The sequence below is a fragment of the Ursus americanus genome, chromosome 19 (genome assembly GCF_024610735.1).
Source record: "Ursus americanus isolate L20-20 chromosome 19, mUrsAme1.1.p, whole genome shotgun sequence".
Classification (NCBI taxonomy): Eukaryota; Metazoa; Chordata; class Mammalia; order Carnivora; family Ursidae; genus Ursus; species Ursus americanus.
Window position 1 is genome coordinate 55,572,441 of NC_142145.1, and position 25,586 is coordinate 55,598,026.

Below are 25,586 nucleotides of genomic sequence, written 5' to 3' on the forward strand. Positions count from 1 at the left end.
ATAACACCAATTCCCCAACAGTTCAAATTTCCCTTACCACAGTATATTAACTATGAGTAATTGCATAGAGCACAAACTTCACAGCTAGCTCTTCAGCCCACAGATCACTACAAAAATACCAGGTGTGCAGCATAATCAGTGACCAACATGTCTGTCATGGACACACTGGAGAAGAGGATGGACTCCCACCAAAGTTTGGCATGGACGTCCAGACGGATGAGACCATCCATATGCCAAGAGGGATGTGTTTCCTTCCTGACATTGCTAAATGGCAAGAGGGGTCACTACTCTCCTTCCTACAGCAGAGGAGAGAAATCCACAGTTGAGAGTGGTTCCTTGATTGTAAATGATGGAGCTGTGTTTAAAATTATAGAGATCCAATCATATTTTAAATATCGTAAGAACTAGCGAATAAAGAAAAACTATTGTGATTGCTTTTGGAAAGCTAAGGACTCTCCTACAGATGTAAACTTTCAATTAATTTGTGGGCAATACAAGTTTTTACAAATCAGGTTTGTAGGGTAACATCCACATGTACTATGCATTACCAAACCCAGTTCTAAATAAAGCTGAAATTCGGTGGGTTACGTGATCATTCTCAGCCAGTGTGCCAGCTCCTATCATATTTAGAACCCTGTGTTCTGAGGTGCTCAAATTCACGCTGAGGAATTTGCTAAACAAATCCCTGGCAAGGAATCACAGCAGTGATTTTCTGTATCCTTAAATCCTTTCAACTACAAGTGGCAAAACACCCCGCCCGAGTCCATAATTCCTAAACTTTTTGGAGTGTCAACCTTGGAGTTTCTTACTACTGTTTGAGGTTTAACTCGCTCCCCCAAAGGAGCATGCCATTTATTTATATTAAAAGTGAACCGGAAGAAAAACTGCTGAACTATGAACGAGGCAGCAATCAAGGCTAAAAATAACTAATTTCGTGTGCTTCCTATGGAAAAGACATGACATTTTCTTCCTATGAAAGACAGACGTGACAAGGAAAGACGAAGAAATCTACCTCCCACGGGGAGAGGGTCGGGCCTTGGCGTGATTGGGTCTGAACAGGAGACCCCAGTTGGCAGGGTGTGACGGAGAAGGCCTGGCTCGGGGACTTGCGAGCGTTCCAGCAACATTTTGAGTTTGCAACAGTGATTTGGGGAATGCTATCTTGAGAATGTAACAGGTTTGGGGGGAGAGATGGCTAATAAACTGCAGTGGTGTTTGGGGACTGTGCTTAGTGAAAGAAGGGAAAGGAGGAGTGAAAAAGGAAAAGGGCGGAGGACGAAGAAGGAGAAGTTACCAGAGCAGACAGAAAGAAAAGATGGGGAAGAGAGGGCAACGGAAACGGAGCAGCAGGGGTACGGAAGAGCAAGGACGCGGTGTAGGCAAAGAGAAGCGGGCTGTAGCAGACGAGAAGCGCTAGGCGCGCGGTCCTCCGGCCGGCAGGGGACGCGCGAGCGCCCCGCCGCCCGCCCCTCGCGGGTCCCACGGCCCCGCCCCGCCCGCCCCGCGCCTGCGCTTCCTGCCCCTCCTCGTCCGGGATGCTGCTGCCGCTGCTGCGGAGTAGCTGCTTCCCTTCCTCCTCTCCCGGCGGCGGCGGCGGCAGCGGCGGCGGCGGCGGCGGCGTGGGCGCGGGTGCGGGGAGCCGGCCGGAGGCGCAGCTGCAGCGCGGAGCCCACGGGCCGCCGGGGCCGCTCGAGCGGGCGGACGCCGAGCCCGGGGCCGACCCCCGGCGCGCGGCGGAGGCCGAGGGGGCGCCGGGGCCCGGGGCGCGGGGCCCGGGAGCGGGCGGCGGCGGGCGGTGGGCCGAGCGGGAGCCGTATGCGTGCATGGATCCGGGCGCCGCGCTGCAGAGGCGGGCCGGGGGCGGCGGCGGCCTGGGCGCGGGCTCCCCGGCGCTGTCGGGCGGCCAGGCGCGCCGGAGGAAGCAGCCCCCCAGGCCGGCCGACTTCAAGCTGCAGGTCATCATCATCGGCTCCCGCGGCGTGGGCAAGACCAGCCTGATGGAGCGCTTCACCGACGATACCTTCTGCGAGGCCTGCAAGTCCACCGTGGGTAAGGGCCCCGGGGCTGGGCCGGACCCCGGCTGGGCCCCTCCGCCGCCGGCGCTGCCCTCCCGCGGTGCCCAGCGCCCTACCGGCCTCGTTTCTCTTTGCGTCTGTGAGCCTTTCCCTCTCCAGCTGGGTGGCCTTGCGTTTGGTGGATGGGCCTGTCGGTGAAATTTAGGGGGAGGGGCGGCCCCAGTGGAAGTCCTTCGATCCTATTCCTAAAGCCAGACCGAGATTTTCGAGTAGTCTCAACGCAGACTTGGCCTTGGGGCCTCCCGGCAGTCCATCCTCCCCCGGCACAAACCCCCCCCGCCCCTCCCACGTCCCTGATCCGAGCTGGTTATTGAACCAGCGTCCCCTCTCGCACCCTCCAAGGGCCGGTCATGAGACCACGGTGATGCATTGGTCCCGTTCAGCATTCAGGGACACTGTGAGAATCTCTCCACGGAAACTCCTGGCCCTTCCATTACTCACCCAAGAAAAAACGTGATGCGAGGTGGGAAGCAGGCGGGCAGTGGAGTGGAGTGGAAGCCAAATGGCCAAAGTGGGTCATATATAGCGAATTCCGGTGCTTAGCTTCGCCTTGTGAGAACCAGGGCTTATCTGCTAATTTTGAACTCACTTTTCTGATGCTCTGAAATAATGAAGTTTGAAATTCCCTGCGGAGGATCTATGGAGAATATTAAGACTAAAACTACACTAAATTTCTCGTAACTGTCAATGCGGGTCAGAGGGACTTCAGCTGTACTTGTCCGTGACCTCAAATAACCCTGGGACTTGCTGAAATGGGGAGGAGTCTTCCAAAATCACCTGGGTGGGTGAAGTACAGCAGTGAAGTAAATACAGTGACTCTCCAGGTCAGAAGGTATTTTGTCCTCAGGATCTAAAATTGAAACTGCAGAGGGGAAGTTTTTTTAATGAAGTCCAATTTATGGGATTTGGAATCGAGGTATGTCGGGTCGGTGTGGGTAGTAGTTTTTTTCCTATGGAAAACCCATTAAAGCTGTCAAAGCTGGGGGAACCACCTAGATGAGGTAATTCTTCAAAGTAAAGGGCAGTCACCTTCAGTGATAGACAGTAAAGGATTTCCCCAAGGAGGTCCAAGAAACATTGAGTAGTATTTAAATTTGAAATACAGAATTAAAAGTATCTGCCCACGTACCTGTACGCATATTTAGAATTGTAACTAGTGGTAGCCAAAGCCGTACAATTAGGGGAAGGATGGTTTTTAAATGTAACAGAACAATACTATATTTTCAATGACTACTTGGAAAATTAAGCCCCGAAATTTCATACTGTCTTTTTTGTTTCGCCTTTGAGAAGTGTTTTCCTTGGTCCTTTTTTGGAATAGACTATTTGAGAAATACTCGTCCTCTGTGTACCCTTTGTTTTTAAAATGATGCCCTTGGGACCATGATATTAAAATTGAGTAGCATAACTTTACCTGTTTTAAATATCCAATCTTGGATCATATAGAAGCTAGGGAGTTACTGAATGATCAAATGAAGTTTACGTTGTTATTTTAGTACCTGATGTAAAGAGGTGAAAGCAATTTAGAAGTGTCAGTGTTTTATGGCTGCGCACTTCAAAATACATAAAAATGGAAAATATGGTTGTACTGTGTGATAAAGAGAAATCAGCCCAGGCACTGATAGGTGGATAAATGAGAGGTTGGGTGGGTAGAGGGCGGTGGGATAGGAGATGGGCAAAGATGTGCTTGCTTTAGCGTGGGAAAGAGCAGAGGTGAAGAAGCGTTTTCTGGGCAGGGGCTAAGAGGTCAGTCGTGCAGACCTCCCCTCCTTCAGAGCCAATTGCAGGTGTGGGTTTTCACTCGTACTTCTGACTGACCAGCTGTGCATCCGAGGTTCCCACAGGCATCTCCTTAGGTTTGATTAATTTGCTAGAGCAGCTTACAGAACTCAGAGAAACCGTCTCTTTACTGGATTACCAATTAATTATAAAAGGATGTAATTCAGGAAGGGGCCCAGTGTTTCCATGGTCTCTGAATATGACTACTCTCCCAAAATACCACGCGTTCACCAGCCCCCAAGCTCTGAACCTGTCCTTTTGTGTTTTATGGAGGTTTCCTTACATAGGCATGGTTAAATCATTAGCCATTTGTGATTGGGCTCAGTCTCCAGCCCCTTTGCCCTCTTTGGGACGGGGGACAAAAATTCAGACCCTCTAATTACTTAGTTGGTTCTTCTGTTGACCAGCCCCCATCTTTTGGTGACATGGGGGCATTCCAGCAGTCTCCTCATTAACATACCAAAAGACACCTTTCAAATTTGCTCCCTGGAAAATTGTAAGGGCTCTAGGAGCTCTGTGACTTGGAATGGGGACAAAGGCCAAATATGTATTTCTTAGTATAAATTACAATCTCACAGGCACATTCTGGGACAGACTCATTAGGAGACTTTGGGAATAAGGCTTCAAGACCTTGACTGCCATGCTAAGGAGCATAGACCTTATCCCATAGCAACTGGAGCTGGAAAGGCCTCTGAATATAGCATTGGCATGGAGACAGTGAAACTAATTTGGCAGGATTACATAGGATATTTATTTGGGAATGATGAAGAAACAGGAGGCAAGGAGACCAAGCAGTTTGGTTCTCTGTCCTCTTGGCAAACATAAATATATACACTTCACGTATCTCCCACGCTGCTACCACTGTGGGGCTCCTTGTGTGGCGGGGTTTTTGTCTTGCTCATTTTTGTCTCTTCCAAACATAGCCTATAGGACTTGGCTCAGTGTTTATTAATTGTGGGAAGTCCAGAGAAAGTTGACAACCTCTGGTCTAATCCAGAGTATGAAGACACTTCAAGAATGCTAACTAGCCCCCCTTCGACCTCTGCCTCTGAGCTGCTTTTTCCATTTAGCCGTCGGATCATTTACTGAGCACCTGCTGGGTGTGAGGTGCTATGCTGCCCACTGGAGATGCGGTGGTAAACAGGACATGGTCTCTGTGCAGAAGGGGCTCAGAGCCTCTGGGGCACAGGATGACCCGTGTTGGTAAGAGCAGTGATGGAGATGTGTGCGGAATATTTGAGAACACAGTGTAAGCCCCTCTAATTCGGGCAGTAGGAAGAGGGCTTATCTGGGAGGCTGCCTCCTAATTGGAATGCCGTAAAGATAAATTCATTCGCAAGTTCCTTGAGAAAAATGCTGTTTAAATGTAGTGTTGGGTGTGGTGCAGAATTGTGGTCGCCTCACCTGGGTGCCTACTGGCTGAGCAGTTAGCTCATGGCTGAATGTCCTTCTGAGTACAGTTGGATCCACATGGACGTTCTCTTCCACAGTGGGCTTGTAGATGTGGCTGCTCATGTCAACAGAGTCTGGAAAAGACCCTGGGCCCCACAGCATGGCAGGGAAGAGTCTCTGAACGTGTGCCAACAGAGGTGGGTCACTAAAGTGACCACCTCATCTAAGTCAGAGGTGAGAAGAGTGGCTCCAGTAAGTGCCTTTTTACAGAGAAGCAGATTCACTTGAACTTTCTATGAAACATTGTAGTGGAAATCCCAAGGGATTTGAGATAAAGAACTTATTTTGTAAAATTATAAATGAGCAAAATGTTGATTTTTTTGTATTGTTTATGAGATCAGAAGTTGATTTGGTTTAAAACACACACAGAATTCACCAAGATATGAAAAGTTAAAAAGACTATTTAAAAAATTTTAAGTAAAAAAATTTTAAAGACTATTTACTAATTGACCTATTTAATGGAAACTGTCTAGGTGGAGTATTATTTTCAATGGAATTTTGTATCCACAGAATTGAATTAGCCTGATATAACTAGCATAATTTGACAGGTCCTTAAAAAAGTACAGGGCAGGCACGCCTGGCTGGCTCAGTTGGAAGTGTGTGACTCTTGCTCTCGGGGTCATAAGTTTGAGCCCCATGTTGGGTGTACAGATTACTTAAATAAACTTAAAAAAAAAAAGTACAGGAGCAGTTTTTTGAAGTTTAAGAAATGGAAACAAATTAGTTCTGTTGTAGAAGTTTACCTGATATATAAGAAGACAAACCAATAAACTTTTATATTTCTCAGCCTTTGTTTTATTTCTGTGTAACTGTTGGACGCTAGCTGTTAACTTTGTTTGAATTAAAATGGTCTTAGCAGGTAGCAACCACTTTCACCCCTGCACTGGCAGCATTGCATTCTAGAAAAAACACTGGAGTAAGAATGAGGAACCTGGGCTTTTGATTTAAGGCTCTGTAAGTAACTAGCTTGTGACTTTGAATAAGTACTTTAGTTGTCTGTGCATACAAAATGTAACATTCTACTCGTAGTAGCTACTATTTATTGAGCGCTTACTACGGGCCAGCAAAAGGGATACTGATCCTCAGCAATTCTGGATTTTATTCCCATTTTACAGATGAGGAAGCAAAGGTTCAGAGAGAGAAACAACTTACCCATTGTGGCACAGCTGGTCAGGGCCAGGGCTGCACATGAGTTCTTTCTGTTTGTTCCTTAGCTTACTCTGAGATTTAAAGTGACTTTGTGAAAATTCTGTGACTCAGAATCAAACGCCACAGAGTCCTTCAAGACTTAATGGAATCTGGTCCCCCTACAGGCCTGTGAAGATAGTGAGGTCGTTATCAATGGTATCCCCAAAATTGACCTTCTTTAACGATGCCGCTATCATCACTTGTCACTTGCCTTCGGGATTTTAAAATATGCTCTAAGAATTGGATTTCTTACCTAAATATTCAGTCATTCAAACATCTTCAGCCTTTTGCATATTTATTAAAATTTTCCAAAATTTTATATGTATGAATAGAGGAAAAGTAGGAGTAAGGCAGTCTAGATCAGAATTCTGATTTTCCTGGGCAGTAAGATTTCTCCCAGGGTGGTGGAAGTCAACCTGGGCTTGCTAGTTGTTTTATTTTGTGAACTAAAGACATTTTTGAAAATCTGCTATCACCAACTTTTCAAAAAAAGAAAGAAGGCAAAAGTGAAGTGGACAAAATAAAAAAATTAGGAGAGGCATACTATCAGAATTAGAAAGTTCTCTGAATTTAGTTCTGAGGACCTTACCGCTCTCCATTTTCCTCATTATGCATCAGTGCATTAGACTGAACAAGCTGGCCCCTGAGAGTAACTGGTCGTAGGTGATGGTCCTTCACTCAGAGTCCAGAGTTAAGGCAAAGGTGCACTGAGGATCCCTGCTCCATGGGCAGGAAGCTTAGTGTTACAGGTAGGGGACTGCATTGTAGCAGGAAACAGGTGAATGCTAATCCCCTGCAGAAATGGCTTTCTGTGGGTCTGGCTTTGAGTGTTAGGGGACATGCTGGATGAAATGCTGCCCACAAGGGTCTGGTCAGCTTTACCTGGAAGCAGTGGAACCACTGTCAGGGGCAGCTGACTGCTTCTGCTTGGTTCTGGAAAGAGTCAGACATTTTTGCCGGAAAACCCAGAATGAGCATCTAATACTGGATCAGAATTCTAAATTGTGTATTTTATTTTGCTTGTGTTTGCTCATATGCATCTTCCACGCCATGGCTGATCTGCCTAAGTGTTTTCACTTAAAAGAGAATTAGGGAGCGTAGTCCAGAATTCCCACCCCAAGAGCCCAGTACCGAGCCTTTTCAGTGCTGTCTCACTCCCCTGCCAACATGATGTAACACGATGACTCAGGGAGATGTGAGTGTGAAAGGAACAGATGCGGATGGTTAACATTTCGTTTTTATACCAGCAGATGCTATGCATTGTCATTAGCTTGATTTATTTAACGAACTTGGTGCGAACAGATAGGCTTGTGCGGAGTGCGTCCCTTCTTCTGGAATAGTTAGCTTTCAAAGAAAGTATGGAAATTTAATTGCCGTCTGGTTGTTTAAGTTGAATAAAAATCTATTTAAAGACCTGGCTTAAGTGCATTCAGCCTTTCTCTCCCTGTGCTGCACGGAAGAAGAAAGGTTTCATTATGCGTGATAGAGATCCAGATTCTTAGAGATTGCCTCTCTCCCTCCAGCCCCATGGAATCTGCCAGGAGCAATCTGCTAGCAGATCTTAGAACTGGCTTCAGAAGGCAGAGAGGCTCCTTTGAGAACTGCTAAGTCCAGATTATTCTCCGGCCTTGAGTGCCAGATACATTGTGCTAATTAAGCATTTGTTAGAATGTGTAAAGAAAATGAAGCTTTGTATAGTATAGTCAGTTCGCAGGTATTAGCCGAGAGGCTGTTTGTATTTATGTAAGACGCCGTCCTGCTAGCCATTTTGTAGGGCACAAAGCTAGTGCCTCCTTACCTGGCTTGTCCTTTAAGGAAAGGCAAGGGAGGGAGTCAGGGGATAGCCACAATGAAATGTTAGAAAAGAGGTATAATGCTGTGTTGCTGGACTTGAACAGAGGAGGAAATCGATTATTCTCCTTTTGTCCTTTGATTGGACATCTTTGACATTTGGAAAACCAAAACTACAGATCTAGAACAGTGCCCTTGCTTGAATGTGATTATGTTTTTCAGAAAACTCCTTATCCTTTAAAACCAGAAAACACAACGCCAGCTTAACAGAACACTATATCCCATCGAAACCCCCCCCCCAAATCTGACAGCCCCCACTGTTTGGTTTCTGGTGCTTATGTAATGTCTTCTTAGTTTACAAAACCAAACAATAGCCTGCAGCTCCACCTCGGGCAGGCTTCTGGTGGAAGTAGCTGATGAATCAAATTCTTCTAGTTTTCCCACCTTCATTTAGGATTCAGCAGCCCCTGAGCCTGAGCCGGGACCCAGGTAAAGGGACAGGCCTCTGCGAAAAGCTTTGCTATTCCCGTGCTTTCTCTCCCTCCCCAGGCCTGCTGCACCAGAATTCTCCTCAGGCCTGCAAGTCACCTACAGTCTTTCACTTTTAATTTTCACTTCTAAAGAAATGCACTCCACCTTCTCCTTGGCCACTACTCCTTCTAGAGATGCGCCTCCGTCCCTTACCCCAATGGTGCGATAGGTGGAAGGAGTGAATTTGAGAGGTGGATGCAGGATCCCTCCCCCTGCCACGAGCTGTCAGTGCGTCTTTAAGTGAGCAGCTTAATTTCAGTTTCCTCATTCATGGAAAGAAGTAAGTAGGACTTAACGTGCTTTTCTTATCTCATGGTACAGGAGTGGGATGGAATATCTTGGGTACCTGGCCTAAAGAGGCAATTATAAACGTCAGTTATGTTCCCTTCTCCTAATTTATACCATAGATGCAAAAACTCTGAAACACTCCAAAAATGAGTCTTTATCCTTTGGAGATACATACTGAAATATATAGGTGAATATGAAAATCAAAATGTAGGGGTGCCCGGTGGCTCACTCAGTTGAACATCCCACTGGTAGTTTCGGCTCGGGTCATGATCTCAGGGTCATGGGATCGACCCCCACGTGGGGCTCCGTGCTTTGTATGGAGCCTGCTTAAGGTTCTCTCCCTCTCCCTCTGCCCCTGCCTGCCCCTTACGCATGCTGTCTCTCTAAAATAAATAAACAGATTAAAAAAAAAAAAGTAAACAGATGACCAGGGTAAAGTGCAAAATACATTTGACAGTCTCTGCATTTTTATGGACCCAATCTGAGTAATAGTGAAGTTGATGTTTTTTGCATATGAAGAAAATATTACTGATCCACTGTTGACCACCTGTGGTTTTGGGTTTTTTCCCCAGATTTTTCTCCCCTCCCTCAATATTCTCTTCTTCTTATGACCAAAGGCAAGTTAACTCTGCCTTTTCGGAGAGGGGTCTGTCTGTAACCGGCGAGCAGAGGAAGGCTTGCTGGCGCAGGAACTATCTGTCCAAGGAGCCAGCGAGCCTCACTCTTAACTTTTTAAAAAATATTTCCCTAGCAGTGCCAAACTAATATATCTAAAGATATGTTTATACCTTCCAGCTGTCCCTGCCTTTTCTTATCATCAGAGGAGGCTGCACAGTGAGGTGGGAGGAGGGTAGCTTGGAGCCATCCACCAGGTTCAACTCTGTGCCCTAATACGTACCTGCTTGGTGACTCTGGGCAGCTACTAGCCCCTCTGACATCAGTGTTCTCATCTGTAGAATGGGGGTAATAATACCTACTTCATAAAATTGTTAAGAGGATACACTGCAGTGAATTAATGGACATAAAGCCCTTAGAATAGGACTGAAGCATAGTAAAGAGCATAAAAGAGTTCTTAATATTTTTATTAGGAAGGGAACAAGCCCCTTCCTGTGAAATTCTTTCCTGAGTGTATATACTTCATGAAAACGTAGCCGCCTGCCTGTTCTGACGGGCTCTGTGGGGCACACACGCTCGCTTCCCTCCCTGCCTCTCCTTTGAAGTCCATCACCTCAGATCCTCCCTGCCTCATGCAGTTCGTGGTACCCCTGAGTTTGTCCAGCCAAGGGCAAGGCTCCCTCTGTGCTGTGTGGGTCAGGGACGGGAAGACACCGGCTGGTCTTTATTTGCTGGAGCAGAGGCGTGTCGGGCATGGAATGAAAGAGGCAGGTCTTACTGATAGGATAGAGACTTCCTGTCCTCCGGCCTGATGAGCCTTTCTAATGTCATACCATCATTTTACTATTTTAATAATAGTATCTAGTGCTGAATATTTTACAGTCATAGCACTTGGTTTCTATCGCATTGAATCCTTTTCTGGACGTGGTGCCTTCCGGTGGGGACTTACGTTGTACTCTGCTCTGGTAGGTGGCATTTGGGCAGAAGACTGGCCCCACGTTTGGGTGGCTTTGGTTTCCGATGTTAAATTTACCTCTCTCTATGTGACTTTGAGTCCTTTCTTAATTTATTTTCTCACTCTCAACTCTGTGAAAACACCGGAAATCCTCTCCCTTAGTAGAAATATCATGTCCAAAATTGGATGACACTATATAAAATCTACATCCTTGGAAGAAAAGCCACTGTATAAACTTAAGATAGTTATTTTAAAGTGCCAGTAACAGCACAACCGCTGTTTGAATTGAGATAAATTTAATTTCAAAGTCTGTGAAATCTTTCAACCTCCTAAAAGTGTTAAGTAAAATAAAATCACATCTTGGGGGAAAGGGGGAGATGGGCAAAGAAGTAAAAGGGGAGAAGTCCATTCAGCTGTCATCGTAGGTGTGGATCATGGTGTTATTTTTGCTTTTATTTGTTTAGCTTTTTGCTGGAAAGGAATGTGAAGAAAGAAGCTTCTGTTTATTTTTGCCATTTTCATTTTTGTAGCTTCTTATGGCCCAGCAGAAAGAGCTATTGGTAATGTTCTAGAAATGTTTTGCCTTAAGGGGAACTTAGAAGTCTTATCAGCACTAAGTATGCCAGTTCTTTATGCTATTGCTAAGATTTATGAAAGACAAATACAAAGAAGGCCAAGTGCAAAGTTAAGCTTCCTTCTTTAACAGCTCAATTAGGGTGGTTCTGGGTCATTTACAGAACATTTCACACCTTGCCTTCTTTTCCATGCATATGACTTTTATTATAACAAGTTTTCATTGCGGGCAGTATTATAAATTTGAATCTAGATTCTGCCACTCAGCCAGCATGTGAGATGACCTTAAAGCAAATTACCTTGCCCTCTCTCCACACTGGTGTCTCCCTCTGTAAAATGAGAATAATAATGACCACTTCACTGGGCTGCTACGGGATCGCATGTCAGCACAGAGGGTTTGACATGTCTACTATCATTGTTACTAAAGAAAAGTAAGATCAAGAAGACATGGTACTCACATAGAACCATCTGTGCCCATTGGACAGGAATTATATAGCTCTGTGAATTGTGTCCTTTCTGATTAAAATATTTTTAGAAAGACTTTCGTAGCATTAGTAAGCTTAAAGAAAGGTAAGCTCCTGTTGCCAGAATAATTCACTTAGTGGACCACTTCCCAAATAAGTGACTGAATCGACTATTACCATAATAATCCCCTGGGATGAGTGCACGGACGGAGAGGGTATGAGCGTTATTAGGACTGCCCTATCCTTTAAGGGTTTACCATCAACAATTGGAATTGTAGGGGAAATGAAATACTCTGTTTCTAGGGTGACTGTACGTATGCTGGGCACCAGACACTCAGAACATCTGCCTTTCCTTTCGACTAAGGTGTTTTGTATGAGTTTCGTTGTCTTGTTTTGTTTTTACTAATCAGTCCCGAATTTCCTTAATTTTTCCAGCAAGAGTCTGCATTTCTCCTTTCATGTCCAGCACTTGATGGAGAAGAGGAGGTGGCTTTCATTGATTGGCTTTATCGAGTTGCTGTTGTGTGCCAGGCAGTGTACTAGGCTGCGGGGAGTCAGAGATGTCTGTGTCCTCAGGGAGGCACCACACAACAAAGAAGGAATGATGTGAGAAGGGATAGGAGAGAGTTCAGGTCCAAGAACAGAGTGCACAGATAGGACTGGGGGGCAGGCAGAAGGGTTCAGCTGGGGAATCACCTGGGATGTAAAAGGTTTCTGGACAGACAAGGAGGTTCTCTAAGAAGAGAGAAAGGCACTTCTTTGCCAACTGCATGGGCTGTTGATTTAGGTCAGTATGACTAAGCCCTTTGAGGGCAGGGACTATCTCCATCAACTGATGGTAGGGCTGACTGCTTCCCCTGGGTTTTCAACAAGGCCGGAGATGGAAACGCCACTCTTTTTGCCCCTTACCCGTTCATAAACATTGGTCCCAGCAGCTCCTTCTCAGGGCCAGCTCTGTGCTGACTTTTCCTAAAATGAATCCACTGAATATTTGAGGCTATTGAGGACTTGTTACCTTCTATGAAGGATCAGTATAACTTTTATGACATGCAAATTCTTAAAATAGACAACATTGAGAGATTTTTTACTTCATGTAAGAAGGATTTTAGAAACATTTACTTTTGTATGCTTTGATACAAGCATGCGTCTCCAAGCCATAAGTTGGAGTAAGTTTCCAGTTGTTACAAGCTACTGAGTGGTGGTGAAATGTGGTAAAGGATATTGCATTCAAGAGAGTGGGCTATTTTAATGGGCTCTTTTCTTTTATAGGGTTTTAGATTTAGCCACTGGCTATTTTTCTGTTGTTGGTGAAGTTGTCATTAATCCTCACTGAAACTGGACAGTCTTCATCTTGGCTCTTCAGATTCTATACCTTTACACTGTCGCTTCATCTTTGTCTTGTTTTCCTATTAACGTTACCACTTACTTGCTGATTTTGAACACTAACACCCTTAGCTTTTACTTTTATTCATTAGACCTTGTGGTTATAAAGAACTGTTTGTAAAAGTTGCATAAGTTGTTCAAGTAGGTTGAAAAAAGAGGGTCTGGCATATTCAGGCTCAGAGTCATTCTTGAGAGAAAACAGCCTAATCAAAACAAAAATTACTGGCACTGGCTGTTTCAAGGGATTCTTTTAGTTGACCTGAAGCAGAGCTCACAAAAGAGGTATCATCTGCCAGTTCTTTTAATAAAGTAGCAGCCGTTGTGACAAGTTTTACAAAAGTTACAGCCCCCTTAGCCAAAACTTAAACAAAACAAAACAAAAACAAAACCTCAAAGTAACTGGAAACAAAATAAAATAGAATAGTGGTCATGACAAAAATATGAATTTGATTTGTAGTTTGCCATCACAGAGCAACATGGTGAGGCCCTAACTGTAGCCTAGTATCAGGAGGACGGGTGTTTCATCTTTGAGCTGTGGCTGTTTAAGATCAGAACATAACAAGGATCTCCAGGCTGTTCTGTGTGCCTTGTAGAAAATAGCACTTTAAGTTGTGTTCTTCCCTATGGTTGAGTCATTCAGGAACTCTGAGGATATTGGTAGTCCGCAAACACGCTTCCTGTTTCAGGGCTGGTTTAGAGTGTCATTTGAGTTTGAAGAGCAAATCGGTTCCAGAACTGAAAGTGAAATGGAATTAAGCAGCTTTCGCTTCGCGGCATTTGAAATTATGACTGGTGTAAGAGATCAAGAATTAAAACTTGGAGTATTCTCTAGCTTTGTTCTCTTGGGACAGTTTATGTTCCTGCAACTTCTCTTTATTGTACAGACCAAGAGCTGGTCCCCCCCGCCCCGGGGTTGTAAACATGTCTTTCTGTATTGCATTGGTGTCTGCAGCGTGTTACTAATTATAAAAGTTGGTCACATGCCTTTCGCTTCACCTCAAGAACATCATCTGACTTTGCAGTGCTGCATCAGATCCCTGAGATGGAGAGCCTGGGAGGGGGTCTGCACCCATGGTGCGGCCGCAGAGCACTCACTGGCAGACGTAGGGCAACCCCGGATCCTAAGAAGCAGGCAGGAAATGGTTCCCGAAGGGAGTGTTTCTAAATCAAATTCAGTCAGCATCCCTTTGGTTTGTTCTTCTTGGTTGCGAAAATGTTATAAAAAACATTGTTTTGAAATCTACACGTTTTCTATAACTGAGACCCGTATAAGGTAACATACACAAATGAAAATTTGGTTTAAAAAATTATCTGAAGCTTGAAGGGCTTATTTAGAAAAGGGCAGTGACTGATATACGATGGTTTGCTCAGTATTAAAATGAATAAAAACTAAAATTGGGTATGTTAGCCTGTATAAGTAAGTTTTTAAAAAAAAAATTCCTGTTGCATGCTATTGACAATGTGATAAAGAAGTCATGTTTATATAGGGGTGCCTGGGTGGCTCAGTCATTAAGCATCTGCCTTTGGCTCAGGTCATGATCCCAGGGTCCTGGGATCCAGCCCCGCTCAGCAGGGAGCCTGCTTCTCCCTCTCCCACTCCCCCTGCTTGTGTTCTCTCTCTTGCTGTCTCTCTCTCTCTGCCAAATAAATAAAATCTTAAAAGAAAAAAAGAAATCATGTTTATATATTAACTAAACTTTTTGTGAATGCTACAGAACTTAATACAAATAATTTCTAAATTCAGACTAAGGCTGTTTGAAATCAAGATTGTTTCCAGAATTTCCTATAAGAATTTTCCCCAATATATCATTCTTTTAAAGCCATTCAATTGTTAATGTAATTACCAAATGCGATTTTTAAAATGGCTTTTATGTTAAACTTGTGGAAGTAATATATTACATTTAGCAAATGCTATGTAGGTAGTTCGGGGTAAAACATCACATGGGTTGACTTCGTACAGTTCTGTGAAGTGCAGACTGCGTCTCAGGCATTGGTGGACTTCTTCCTTTTGGGATTAGTGACATCAGGTTTTTTTTTCTGATGATACAAAATGTACAAGTAGGATTATTTTTTATGGCAAATTGCATCTTTATTTTTTTCTTCACTTTCATTTGTTTTATTTGCAGGTGTTGACTTTAAAATCAAAACTGTAGAGCTAAGAGGAAAGAAAATCAGATTACAGATCTGGTAAGTGGGGGATCTGCCCCCAGTAACTTCCATGTGTGTTCACAGTCTGCACGCCTGTCTAATAAAATTAACTGTCCAAGCTGGCTTGCCTCTCCTACTTTTCCTCTCCTTTGCTCATCTTTAAATAAAATGAACAGTGAGAACATTTAGAAAAGTCTACTTATTTCATCCTTCACTTGCACATGGGGAGCGGTGAAAGAAGAGCGTTACCTTAAAGGCCTAATTTGGAGCCTTGATGCCTCTTTTCCAATCATTTGACATAATAGCCAAATTGTCATCACTAAGATGATTGCTCAGATGCTGGTCTTCACGTTTTTAGAGTGATTTTGTTTGATAGTAACGCAAAGAAAGTGCAGCACGTTGCCGACCAGATCTGCGCAGTTCCGAGGCAGATCACCCTAGAGGGTTCGGGCCGCGCGGGGCGGCGCAGGGTGAGCACCGCTGCGGGCCGCGCATGCTCCCGCCGGCCGCGTGCCTCGGGCCGCGTCCCGTGAGCCCCAGCCGTGCCAGCCGGGAAGGAATCCAGAGCCGCTCTGAAGGGAAGCCCTGCTCACATCGTCCCGAGGAGCTTTCCGCGGCTCCCAGCGGCCCGCAGGCGGGGTGCGGAGCCCATCTGGCGGTGCGTGGAGCCCATCTGGCGGTGCGTGGCTCGGCCCCGGGGCGCGGAGAACGCCCTCGTGTGGGGAGCAGCGCAGCTGCCGTGTACTCAGCCTACTAACTCCTCTGCAGGTCCACCTCAGCTCAGTGTCTGTCCGCCATGTGTGTGTGTGCTTTCATCCGCGTTACTCGCTGCCTCCTCTGTGGCATCATCGGTCACCTAGTGCTTGAATGTTAGTGCCATGCCTTCATTCTCCGCCGGGCCCCGTGTGGGCGCGGCCGCAGCGAGCCGGCCCTGCCGCCTGCCGGACGCGTCTGAGGTAATGTCTGCGTGTGGCCGCGCCGCTAACCCACGTGGGGGCCGGGTGGGGGCTGGGCGCTGGGGCTTTCGGTTGATGATGAAACGTGAACAGTGTTGCCTAAACACTTAATGCCCAAAAAAGGGTATTGTTTTATTAGCCCTTGTTGGGACAGTCGTTGCTGCCCGTGTTTTGCACTCTGGGAGGGACGGCAGTGTGTGGCGTGAGCCGTTGCTTCCGACCGGAAGCTGTCTGAGGTGCGGGCCGTCTGTGACGGGATCCTCGGGGTGGTTCTCCACCCAGCGCCCGGGGGTGAGCGCCTTTTTGAGGGGCCGACTGAACGGAGGGTGACAGAGCTGGTGTCAGGCCGTCTGTGGCGCTTGCTTAGTGGGCGACAGCGGTGTCTAGGTGGTGACCTCCTAGCCCGGCGAAGCGGACAGACCTGAATGGCCGTGTGCAGCCGTCAGCGTTCACCTCGGGCAGTGTCATCTGACCCGTAAAAAGCACGTCCTCGCCGCCCGGAGGCTGGCTGTGCCGGTGACGCTGGAGGCTTCCGGAACCTCCGGCCAGCGCCTTGGACTCTGTGTGCCGGGGCCTCACTGTGCGTGCAGTTCCAGCGGGTGCGCGGGACACTCGGAGGCGTATTCGCTCGGCTGTGAGCGCCTCCCCGGAACCCCTGTGCTCCTCCTTGACGCCGCCCGAGACTGCAGCGGAGGAAGGACGTTTAGGGACTGTTGAAAGGTCGATGACACGTGTGCCACCAGGAGCACCCCGCTGATTCAGTGAGGAGGAGATCTGCAGTCTCCCCCGAGGGGTTTCCCACAGACAGTAACACACCCACGAATGCCCGCCACTTGGTAATCAGCACCCTCCGGTTGTCGCCGTTGAAGTGTCTTGTGTGGAAGAGTAAGCACGGCCTTCATTGCCGTTGCGGAGATGGAAAGGAGGTCTTGGAGTCGAGGCTCACTCCTGAAGTACGCACGGCTCACGCCAGCCGCGCTCGTGCCGTTGCTGGCACGTCTGCTTTGTTGCGAGCATGCTGTCACCACTTCGCTGGCACGGTCGAGGGCCCAGGGAGAGCCAGTGTGGCAGAGGGCTCTTCAAAGAGCCCCAGTAGCCTTGCTCTGCTAATAATAGCTGTGCTCCGATTTTCTCGAATGTTAGTCCACGGGCATTCCTAGTTGGTGTTCACAGAGATCTGAATAGAAGAAATGCATTTTCTTCTTTCTTGATGATTTCTGGATAGAGCCAGTCTGAGGAAATATTAACTGAAGGTTCCTACAAGTTTAAGGTACCAGAAGTTCCAGGTGGCGTTCGCCCACTTTTATGCTACATTTTATATCACTGCTGCATTTTTCAGTCCCTTGATTATCTGTGATCAGAAGAAAGGACCATTTTCTCATCTCTGTACTTAAAAGCGTTTCTTCATGTATGGGTGTAAGACCTTTATGTAAGTGTAGCTAAAATAAAGTGTGTCCGCTAGAATACAGCTTCATGAACTGACATTCAGATGATGTCCGGAAGATTAAGCACAGGGAATTAGCATGCGTCATATAAGGGCCCCTTCGTCCCATCCACCATGCCAGTCTTCCCTGTGGGGGGATTTGGTTTTAGCCAGCATTCTTACGTCGTCATCGGGCCCATTTTTCATTCTCTGCTTGGAACAGTGGGACATTTCATATACAGAAATTGGCTCCTGCCCTGCAAATTAATAATTATATCTTTTAAGTGGATATATTAAATACAAGTAAGAATCTTTGAATTTTCAAAGCATAATCTTATTATGAAACTGGGGAAACAGAATTGCAGGAATTTTTCAATTTGCACCAAAAAGCAGAGAGAGAAATAATCACCTCATATTCCAGCTGCAGCAAATGACAATTTAGCTGACATTAGTACACCGCAAATCTCGAGAAATCAGCTCTTCATCACGACAGTGAAAACTCGGGTTTATGGAGATAAAGAGAGGAAATATTAGAATCCTGCATCTTCACAGAAAGATAGAAGCATGATCAGTGCGTTGGTGTCTTCTTAGCAGCTGATTTTTGAGAAGTAGGAACTTGGGTGGGACTTTTATGGTACTGGTGCATAGGAGATCTGTAAGAAATACTCACGGAACTGTGTCTGCATTTCATTTCCCTGTTCTTTGACCGCCTGTGGTAGCAGATAATTTAGTTGGGGGAAATAAGTCAAGCAAAGGAGCTTCAGAGGAATAGAAAACAAATTTGCACAACCCACATATTTTGGAAATAGAGAATAGTCTCTCAAAGGAAGATGCTTTTCTACCTCAAGCATTCAGAGCCAGACACAAAAAGATGGAATTTAAGGAATGACCTTAAATGGGAGTGGCAAGTTGATTAATGTTTCTTCATTGGGGTTTTTGTAAACTGAACTTACTGGCTCGTTTATTTGTGTTAGAATGATCACCTCAGATTTTGCATTTTGAAGTCTGTCCTCTTCTCTGTGTCTGAATGAAAGCCAACAGGGACAGCTAATTTCTTAGTGTTTCTAAGATTCCTGACTGTGCCACTCAGGCAATAGGTGTTTTTAACTTATGAGAAATGCCCTTTATTCTCCCTATTCTTCAACCGTTGGCTTTTTTATTATTTATTTTTTTATTCTAGAAATCCATACAACATTGTGCCTATACATAACAATATTTTACACCCAAAATTCTGTTAAAAGAGAGTAGGTTTCTTGTCAGGTCATCTTACCACAAAAAATAAAAGCATTTAAAATTAGGGGTGCCTGCGTGGCTCAGTTGGTTAAGCAGCTGCCTTGGGCTCCAGTCCCGCATCAGGCTCCCTGCCCAGTGGGGAGCCTGCTTCTCCCTCTCCTTCTGCCCACCATTCTGCCTACTTCTGCTCTCTCTCTCTGTGTCAAATAAATAAATAAAAATCTTTTAATTAATTAATTTAAAAAACTATTACCTCTAATTTCACTGTTTTTGAGTACCCAGTGTCTAGATTCTAATTCGTTGTGCGCAGAAATTAATGTCAGTTGAGTTACACTAAATAGCCAGATTAAAGTGCTTTGAATAAAGGCTTATTCTATTAAATTGTTAAAGTATTGTACTAACCAAAGATTTCAAAGTAGAAAAGATGTAGTTTTTTTGACTTTTTAAAGAAATGGGGTATTGTTTTTTAACAGTATCCTAACAGCACAGCATATTTTTTAAAACATTAAAAATAGTTGATCAGATCCTAATTTGATCAAGCCATAACTTGTGATAGACTGGGAAACCATGCTCTGAAAGATTTAACTGTTGGTTCAAAAGTATTAATTACGGGGGTGCCTGGGTGGCTCAGTCAGTTAAGCGCCTGGCTCTTGATTTCGGCTCAGGTCATGATCTCAGGGTTGTGAGATCGAGCCTCATGTTGGGCTCTGCGCTGCACACGGAGCCTGCTTGAGATTCTCTGTCTCCCTCTCCTTCAGTGCCCCCCCAAAAGTATTATACCCCTGTGTGCCTAGGATTCCAGAAATAATTTTATTCATTGATTCCTTGTGTGAATGGTATCTGATTCTGTTCTTTCTCACTAACCTTGAAGGTGCCATGCCCGTTAGTGTGGTCCTTAAGGTTTTTTAGGAATCTTGAAGAATTCAGTCCCCATCTATCCTATTCAATTTTCCAGTTTTTTGGCATTTCTAGATAAAAAAATAAAGTTCGTTGGAGTGGCATCCACTCCCACGTTTTAAGCATGTAAACTTTTGTTCAGCACATGCTTATTGACAGCCTGCTACGGGCCAGGCACCCTGCTGGACCCTGATGCACAGAAACAGACCAGCCTCGGCCCTCTTGGCCTTCCAGTCTGTGAAAATGAATTTGCCTACAAGCTTTTTTGTTTATTTGGCATAACAACGCCATCACTAACGTGAACTAATTTGGTGGCAAGACCAGTCTGAGTGAAGCCATAAATTACAACACCGTTGCTGAAGGGAAGGGTATTTTAGGGATACAGCCCCACGAAGCGCACCTCTAGGGAAGTAGTCTTGGATCAGATGCATTTGGGAAAAGTGGCACGTTCTCTCCACCTCTCAGAAACCCACATGCTATCATTTTGGGAGGCCTTGAATGGCCTTGCAGTGAATAACCCTATTTTCACTGCATTGCCCCCTGGCAATGTTACTGCAGGACCCACCTGTCTCACATGGCCCCTGGCAGTATGCTGTGAGTTCGGGTTCTTTGGGAAGAACTAAATTACAGATTATCTTTAGAGAAATTTGTCTTCAGATCAGAAGCCCTGTTCTCTTGAGCTCATTCATAAACACATGATGGTTTTCAGCAGTTTCTTGGCTTATTAGATGGAGAAAATAATGTCTTAGCCAGCTGCTCTACACTATTAGTAAGCTTACATCATTCTTCATGTTGAAATGATCAACTTCAGCCTGGAGAATAATTACAACTTTTGGTTTTTAAAGTAGCAGTCAGACAGTAATGAACTTTACCGTATTTGAAAACCTATTTGGTCTCTTCTCCCTGCCCCGTTTGACCCCTTTTCTATTGTAGAAGGATTAAGAAAATAACAAGACTGATCTTATAGTACTTTTCCTTAGCAAGCAACTCTTGGTCCTCTTCTCAACAAAATCAGATCTAACCATTGATGTCGGTTAAAAGCGAGTTTGTAGGGGGCTCCTGGCTGGCTCCATAGAACATGTGACTCTTGATCTCGGAGTTGTGAGTTCGAGCTCCACATGGAGCACAGAGATTACTTTTAAAAAAAGAGAGTTTGTATAGTGTGTTACACTTTCCATCATTTTACACATTGTTATTTTCAAAATCTTGGTTTGAGAGAAATTGGGACTGTTTTTGTCTGAACGTAACTAACTCGGAAAAACTACCTCTCACTGCCCCCTCGCCCCGCACTAATACTGATGCGTGTGCATGAACGGAACTAGAAGCAGCCTGCAGGGGGTGAGAGGGGCCTCCACTCTTCGCTTTGGGAGGTGGAGTTTCTCCCTCTGGTTATTGTTTGGGAGCTGACTGTTGCTGCTGTTTTATAGGGACACAGCAGGTCAGGAGAGATTCAACAGCATTACCTCAGCTTATTACAGAAGTGCCAAGGGGATCATACTAGTATATGATATCACTAAGAAGGAGACTTTCGATGATTTGCCAAAATGGATGAAGATGATTGATAAGGTAGGAGTTGCATTTTCCTATGAGAACCTATTTTAATCCTATAGACCGAAAAGCCATGACCTCAAGTCTCAGGGCCCCGTGAGGTACTCAGTTTGTGGATAAGCTGAGGTCTTGAGATCTAACACTCTCCCCTCTTTTATACTTCTGCTTTTTACCTTTTTGTGAGTAAGTGCTCTCGTTTCTCGAGTACTTCCCATGCTCGCTCCGTGCCAGCCTCATCAGGCCTGAACTGCTCTGCCCCCACATGCCACACTGAGAAGGAGACCGAGACCCTTGAGTCACTTGGCCAAGTCACACCATTCAGTGCCTTTCACTGCAGCCTGTCTCAAGTTGTTGTTTAGAATACACAAAATTAAATGGGTTATTCAAGAGAGTTTAGTCTTTTTGAAGAGAGATCCTACTGTGGCTGTATTTTTTTTAAAACTTAGAAATGTAGCTTAACTTTTTTCCTGATTATAAGATTAATGATATCTTGTCATGATAGAAAATTTGGAAAATCAAGTACAAAAGTAAATTTTAAAATGTATACTATTGCCATTTTGAAAAACCAGATTCAATCCACAGTCCATGTAGTTGTAGAGCGTGCTTACTTCACTGAATGTTCTATCATGCCTGCCTTCCTGTGTCATACGAGTGTTCTTCCAAAGCATGGGTTGTGTGGGGTTTTTTTTTAGTGGCTGCATTATTTTTATGTACCTTAACTTACTTGGTTCTCCATCTATTTTTTTGGACTTTCTTCGGTTGATGACCATTTTAAGTATAGGGCTTTGCCTGTATTGTAAATCATTTGCTTAGCATAGATTCTTAGAAATTATTGGTCGAAGACTCAAAATGTTGTGGTTCATAATGCCTGTGACCGCATCGCTCTCGAAAGCCCTGAGCCCCCGTGAGGACTGTCTCAGACCTCACCTGCGTCAGTCCGCCTGGGACAGGGCCAGTGCTCAGAGATGTGGGGAGCGGATGACCCCATGAGGATCACAGAGCAGCAGAGTGGTTTACGTTTCCTGACAGGATATGACAGTGCCCACCTTTGAAATGCAGCTTCTTTTAAAATTCCACAGTATGCTTCAGAAGATGCAGAACTTCTCTTAGTTGGAAATAAGTTGGACTGTGAAACTGACCGAGAAATCACCAGGCAGCAAGGTGAAAAGGTGAGAGAAATGGGGAGTAGAAGGGACGTCACTGTCCACATGCTGTGCAGTCAGCCGTTGGTAGACTTTTTAAATTTTTTTTTAATTATGAAATAATTATACAGTCACATCCTCACTTGTTTGGATTTAAAGGAGCAGGAAGTTTTAAAAATCATTTCGAAATGGAGGGGGGAGCGTCAATATATACTGCATTATTCTCTAACCTGACATTTTCTACAGAGAAACGTTTTGTTAAGCTGTAAAATTGCTTTCATGATTTCATGATTTGCTCCCTGCTATTGTAACCTTCTGTGGAGAATCAGTGATATTCACATTGTAAATGTCAGATGCATTACAGTTTTGGGAACTTGACTTGAACATCCCATCACCTCAGGGATTTTGTTTTGTGTTGTTACTTACTCACCATGTCGGGGTTTGCTCCACATGCCTACTTACCACGTAGGGGTTTGCTGCACACGCGAACTCTGTGTTTGAGCCTAAACCGGGCTTCGCAAACCTGGCCCCACCCCTCCCTTCAAGTAGGAGCCCAAGCTCTGTGATTGCCCCAGTCACAGGCCCCCGGGCCACCTGCTCCACCGCCTGGCACCCACACAGAAAACATGAATCTGTGTTCTTAGTTCGCACAGCAGATAACCGGGATGAGGTTCTGCGAAGCAAGTGCCAAGGACAACTTCAACGTGGACGAGATCTTTCTGAAGCTTGTTGATGACATTCTGAAAAAGGTAAAATAATGATATCAGGCAAATATCTCATGTGAAACCCATTGCTCCCTTTATGATGTTTCAGTGGAGAATGTTTTGCTCAGGAAGGGAAGCAGGGCACGTACTCAGAGGTGAAGAACCAGGTGAGGTGGTCACCTTGGCTGGAGGCCTCCAGCCGTGGCGGCCGCTGTGTCCACCCAGGGCCTCTCCGTGTCCGGTGTTGGTGTCCGGTATATGTGCTGAGTCCTAAAGATGGTTTAGTGAAGTGACTGGAGCAGGTATAACAATGTGTTTATTTGACATTTGCTTTTGTTCTTTTCCCGTTTTCCCACAAGAATTAAAATACAGGTGGTGGGGACCTCGTGGAGAGGGCAGGTCCCTGGGCCCTGCCTCGCCCTCAGTGCTGTGCTCCCCAGCGGGGCCTGGTTCCCTTCCCCAGGCCTTTCTGTGATACTAAGTTGCAGGAAAATTGCTGACAGCTTAGTTAAACAGTTTCTTCAAGCATCTATAGGCCTAAATTCAGAGATATTTTTAATAAGAACTTTCCTTAAGTTTATGTTATTACTACATATAATCTGCTAATTCAAACATAATTCAGAAGCTTCTAATAAAATGATTGTTTATATAATTGCTAAGAGAAGTTATTTCTTCCCTTAGTGATGATATTACCCCTGAGAATGCAGAACCATTTGTTTCCCCTGTATTAATGCATTAAATTTCCATTATTACTAGGTTCTGTGAAAATACATGTTTATGAGATAGATCCATCTGGTTTCTTTTACCATAGGGTATGTTGCAGACTGGCCAGTGTTTGTGTGTGACAGAGAATAGCCTGAATCTGGTTTTCATTGTTTGGCTTAATATTTGAACATCTAATTAAACGTTGATGATTGGAAATTTTAATGTAAAAATACTTTGCTCATATAATTGTGTAATCTGCAGAGCTCTTCAATATACAATTGCATGGTTAAATGTATTTGTCTTTTATTCTTTATCCTTAAGATGCCTCTGGATATTTTAAGGAATGAGTTGTCCAATAGCATCCTCTCGTTACAACCAGAACCTGAGATCCCACCAGAACTGCCTCCACCAAGACCACACGTTCGATGCTGTTGATTTGCTACTTTGGAGACAAAGTGGAAATGATTCCTGGAAAGGGGAAAATGTTCTATTCTGCACTACAATCATTTTGACAATTTCCTTTCGCACTTTGTAATCCAAGTCAGAGCTATACACTAACTTGTAAATATGCAAATATGCAATCCTGGGTAAGTTTTGGTTATAAATTACATATTTCCCTCCAAATTACTATATTTCATTCATTATCCCAGCATCTAGTGTACATACACTGGGAAACATAGTACTTCTAATATGAAGAATGGGAGAAATGAAAGGTTTAATGTTTCTTGAAATAAATAATATAATTGTCCTCGTTAATTATATTATGAGGACAGAAGATATTCTGATAAGAAGAAAGAAAGTGGTGCTTTGCTTACTGTTTTAAAGAAAATTTGTAAAACTAAAGACTTTTTGGGAAAAAAATAAAGCTATCATAAGTGCTTTTTCTTTATTTACAAGACATTTCCCCCAGCTGTAGCATCTCTGAAATATGGGAGTATTTCTGCCACAAAGCAAAGCTCCGTTCATAGCCGTCTCTGAAGGGTATTTATTAATTATGTCATGGTAGAGTACTACTAGTTAGAGAATAGGGGTTTGACTTGGTCCTGAGGCCGCAGAATCTCTCTCATGGTTTCCTAATGGACATACCCTGTGCTTTTAAGAACTACAAAGATTCAATAAAGAAAGAAGTGTTTTTGAAACTATAGAAGATTTTAAAACAACGCTGCTGTCCTAAACAAATCCTGTTTAAAGGAATTTTAAAGAGATACATTTTACTATATCAAAGAACATACATGTATTTACCTAAACATTCTATACCTTTGTAATGATAAAACTTCTCCCCTTTATGGTGAAGCTTATTCCTATTAAGCCTAGACTGTGTTCTTTTTTTTTTTTTTTTTTTTTTGGTCTGATAATGAATTTGTGAACTCTATCTTTGGTATATCTTTTATTAAACTGCACTGTTTTGTTTAGTCAAGGTAAATAAGTAATTATGTATTTGAATAACTTGGCGTGTCTTGAGTGTTGTGATATGAAAAGCATTGTGGTCTTTCTACACTAATGAAGTGCAAATAAAATTTTGTATTTATGAATGACAGTTGAGTTGCCACATTTGTGTCATTACAAATTGTACATCTGACAGTATTTTTCAAAAACTCCACATCTTAATCTTTAGAGCATTTTAGCTAAGAAAAATATCCTCCACTATGGAAAACAGCCAGGCTGTTTCTCAAAAGGTTAAACGTAGAACTACGATATGACCGAGAAATTCCACCTGTAGCTACCTACCAAAATAAAAA

General features: G+C 44.4%; 1 protein-coding gene across 1 annotated transcript; it reads left to right on the forward strand.

Moving 5' to 3' along the window:
* The first annotated feature begins 1,521 nt into the window (after positions 1–1,521).
* RAB12 (RAB12, member RAS oncogene family) lies at positions 1,522–25,384 on the forward strand. Its single transcript, XM_045781823.2, has 6 exons — positions 1,522–2,049; positions 15,218–15,278; positions 21,176–21,314; positions 22,376–22,465; positions 23,083–23,187; positions 24,169–25,384. Exons 1-6 carry the CDS (start codon positions 1,536–1,538, stop codon positions 24,280–24,282), a joined length of 1,023 nt encoding a protein of 340 aa, XP_045637779.1. The 5' UTR covers positions 1,522–1,535; the 3' UTR covers positions 24,283–25,384.
* Positions 25,385–25,586: the final 202 nt, after the last annotated feature.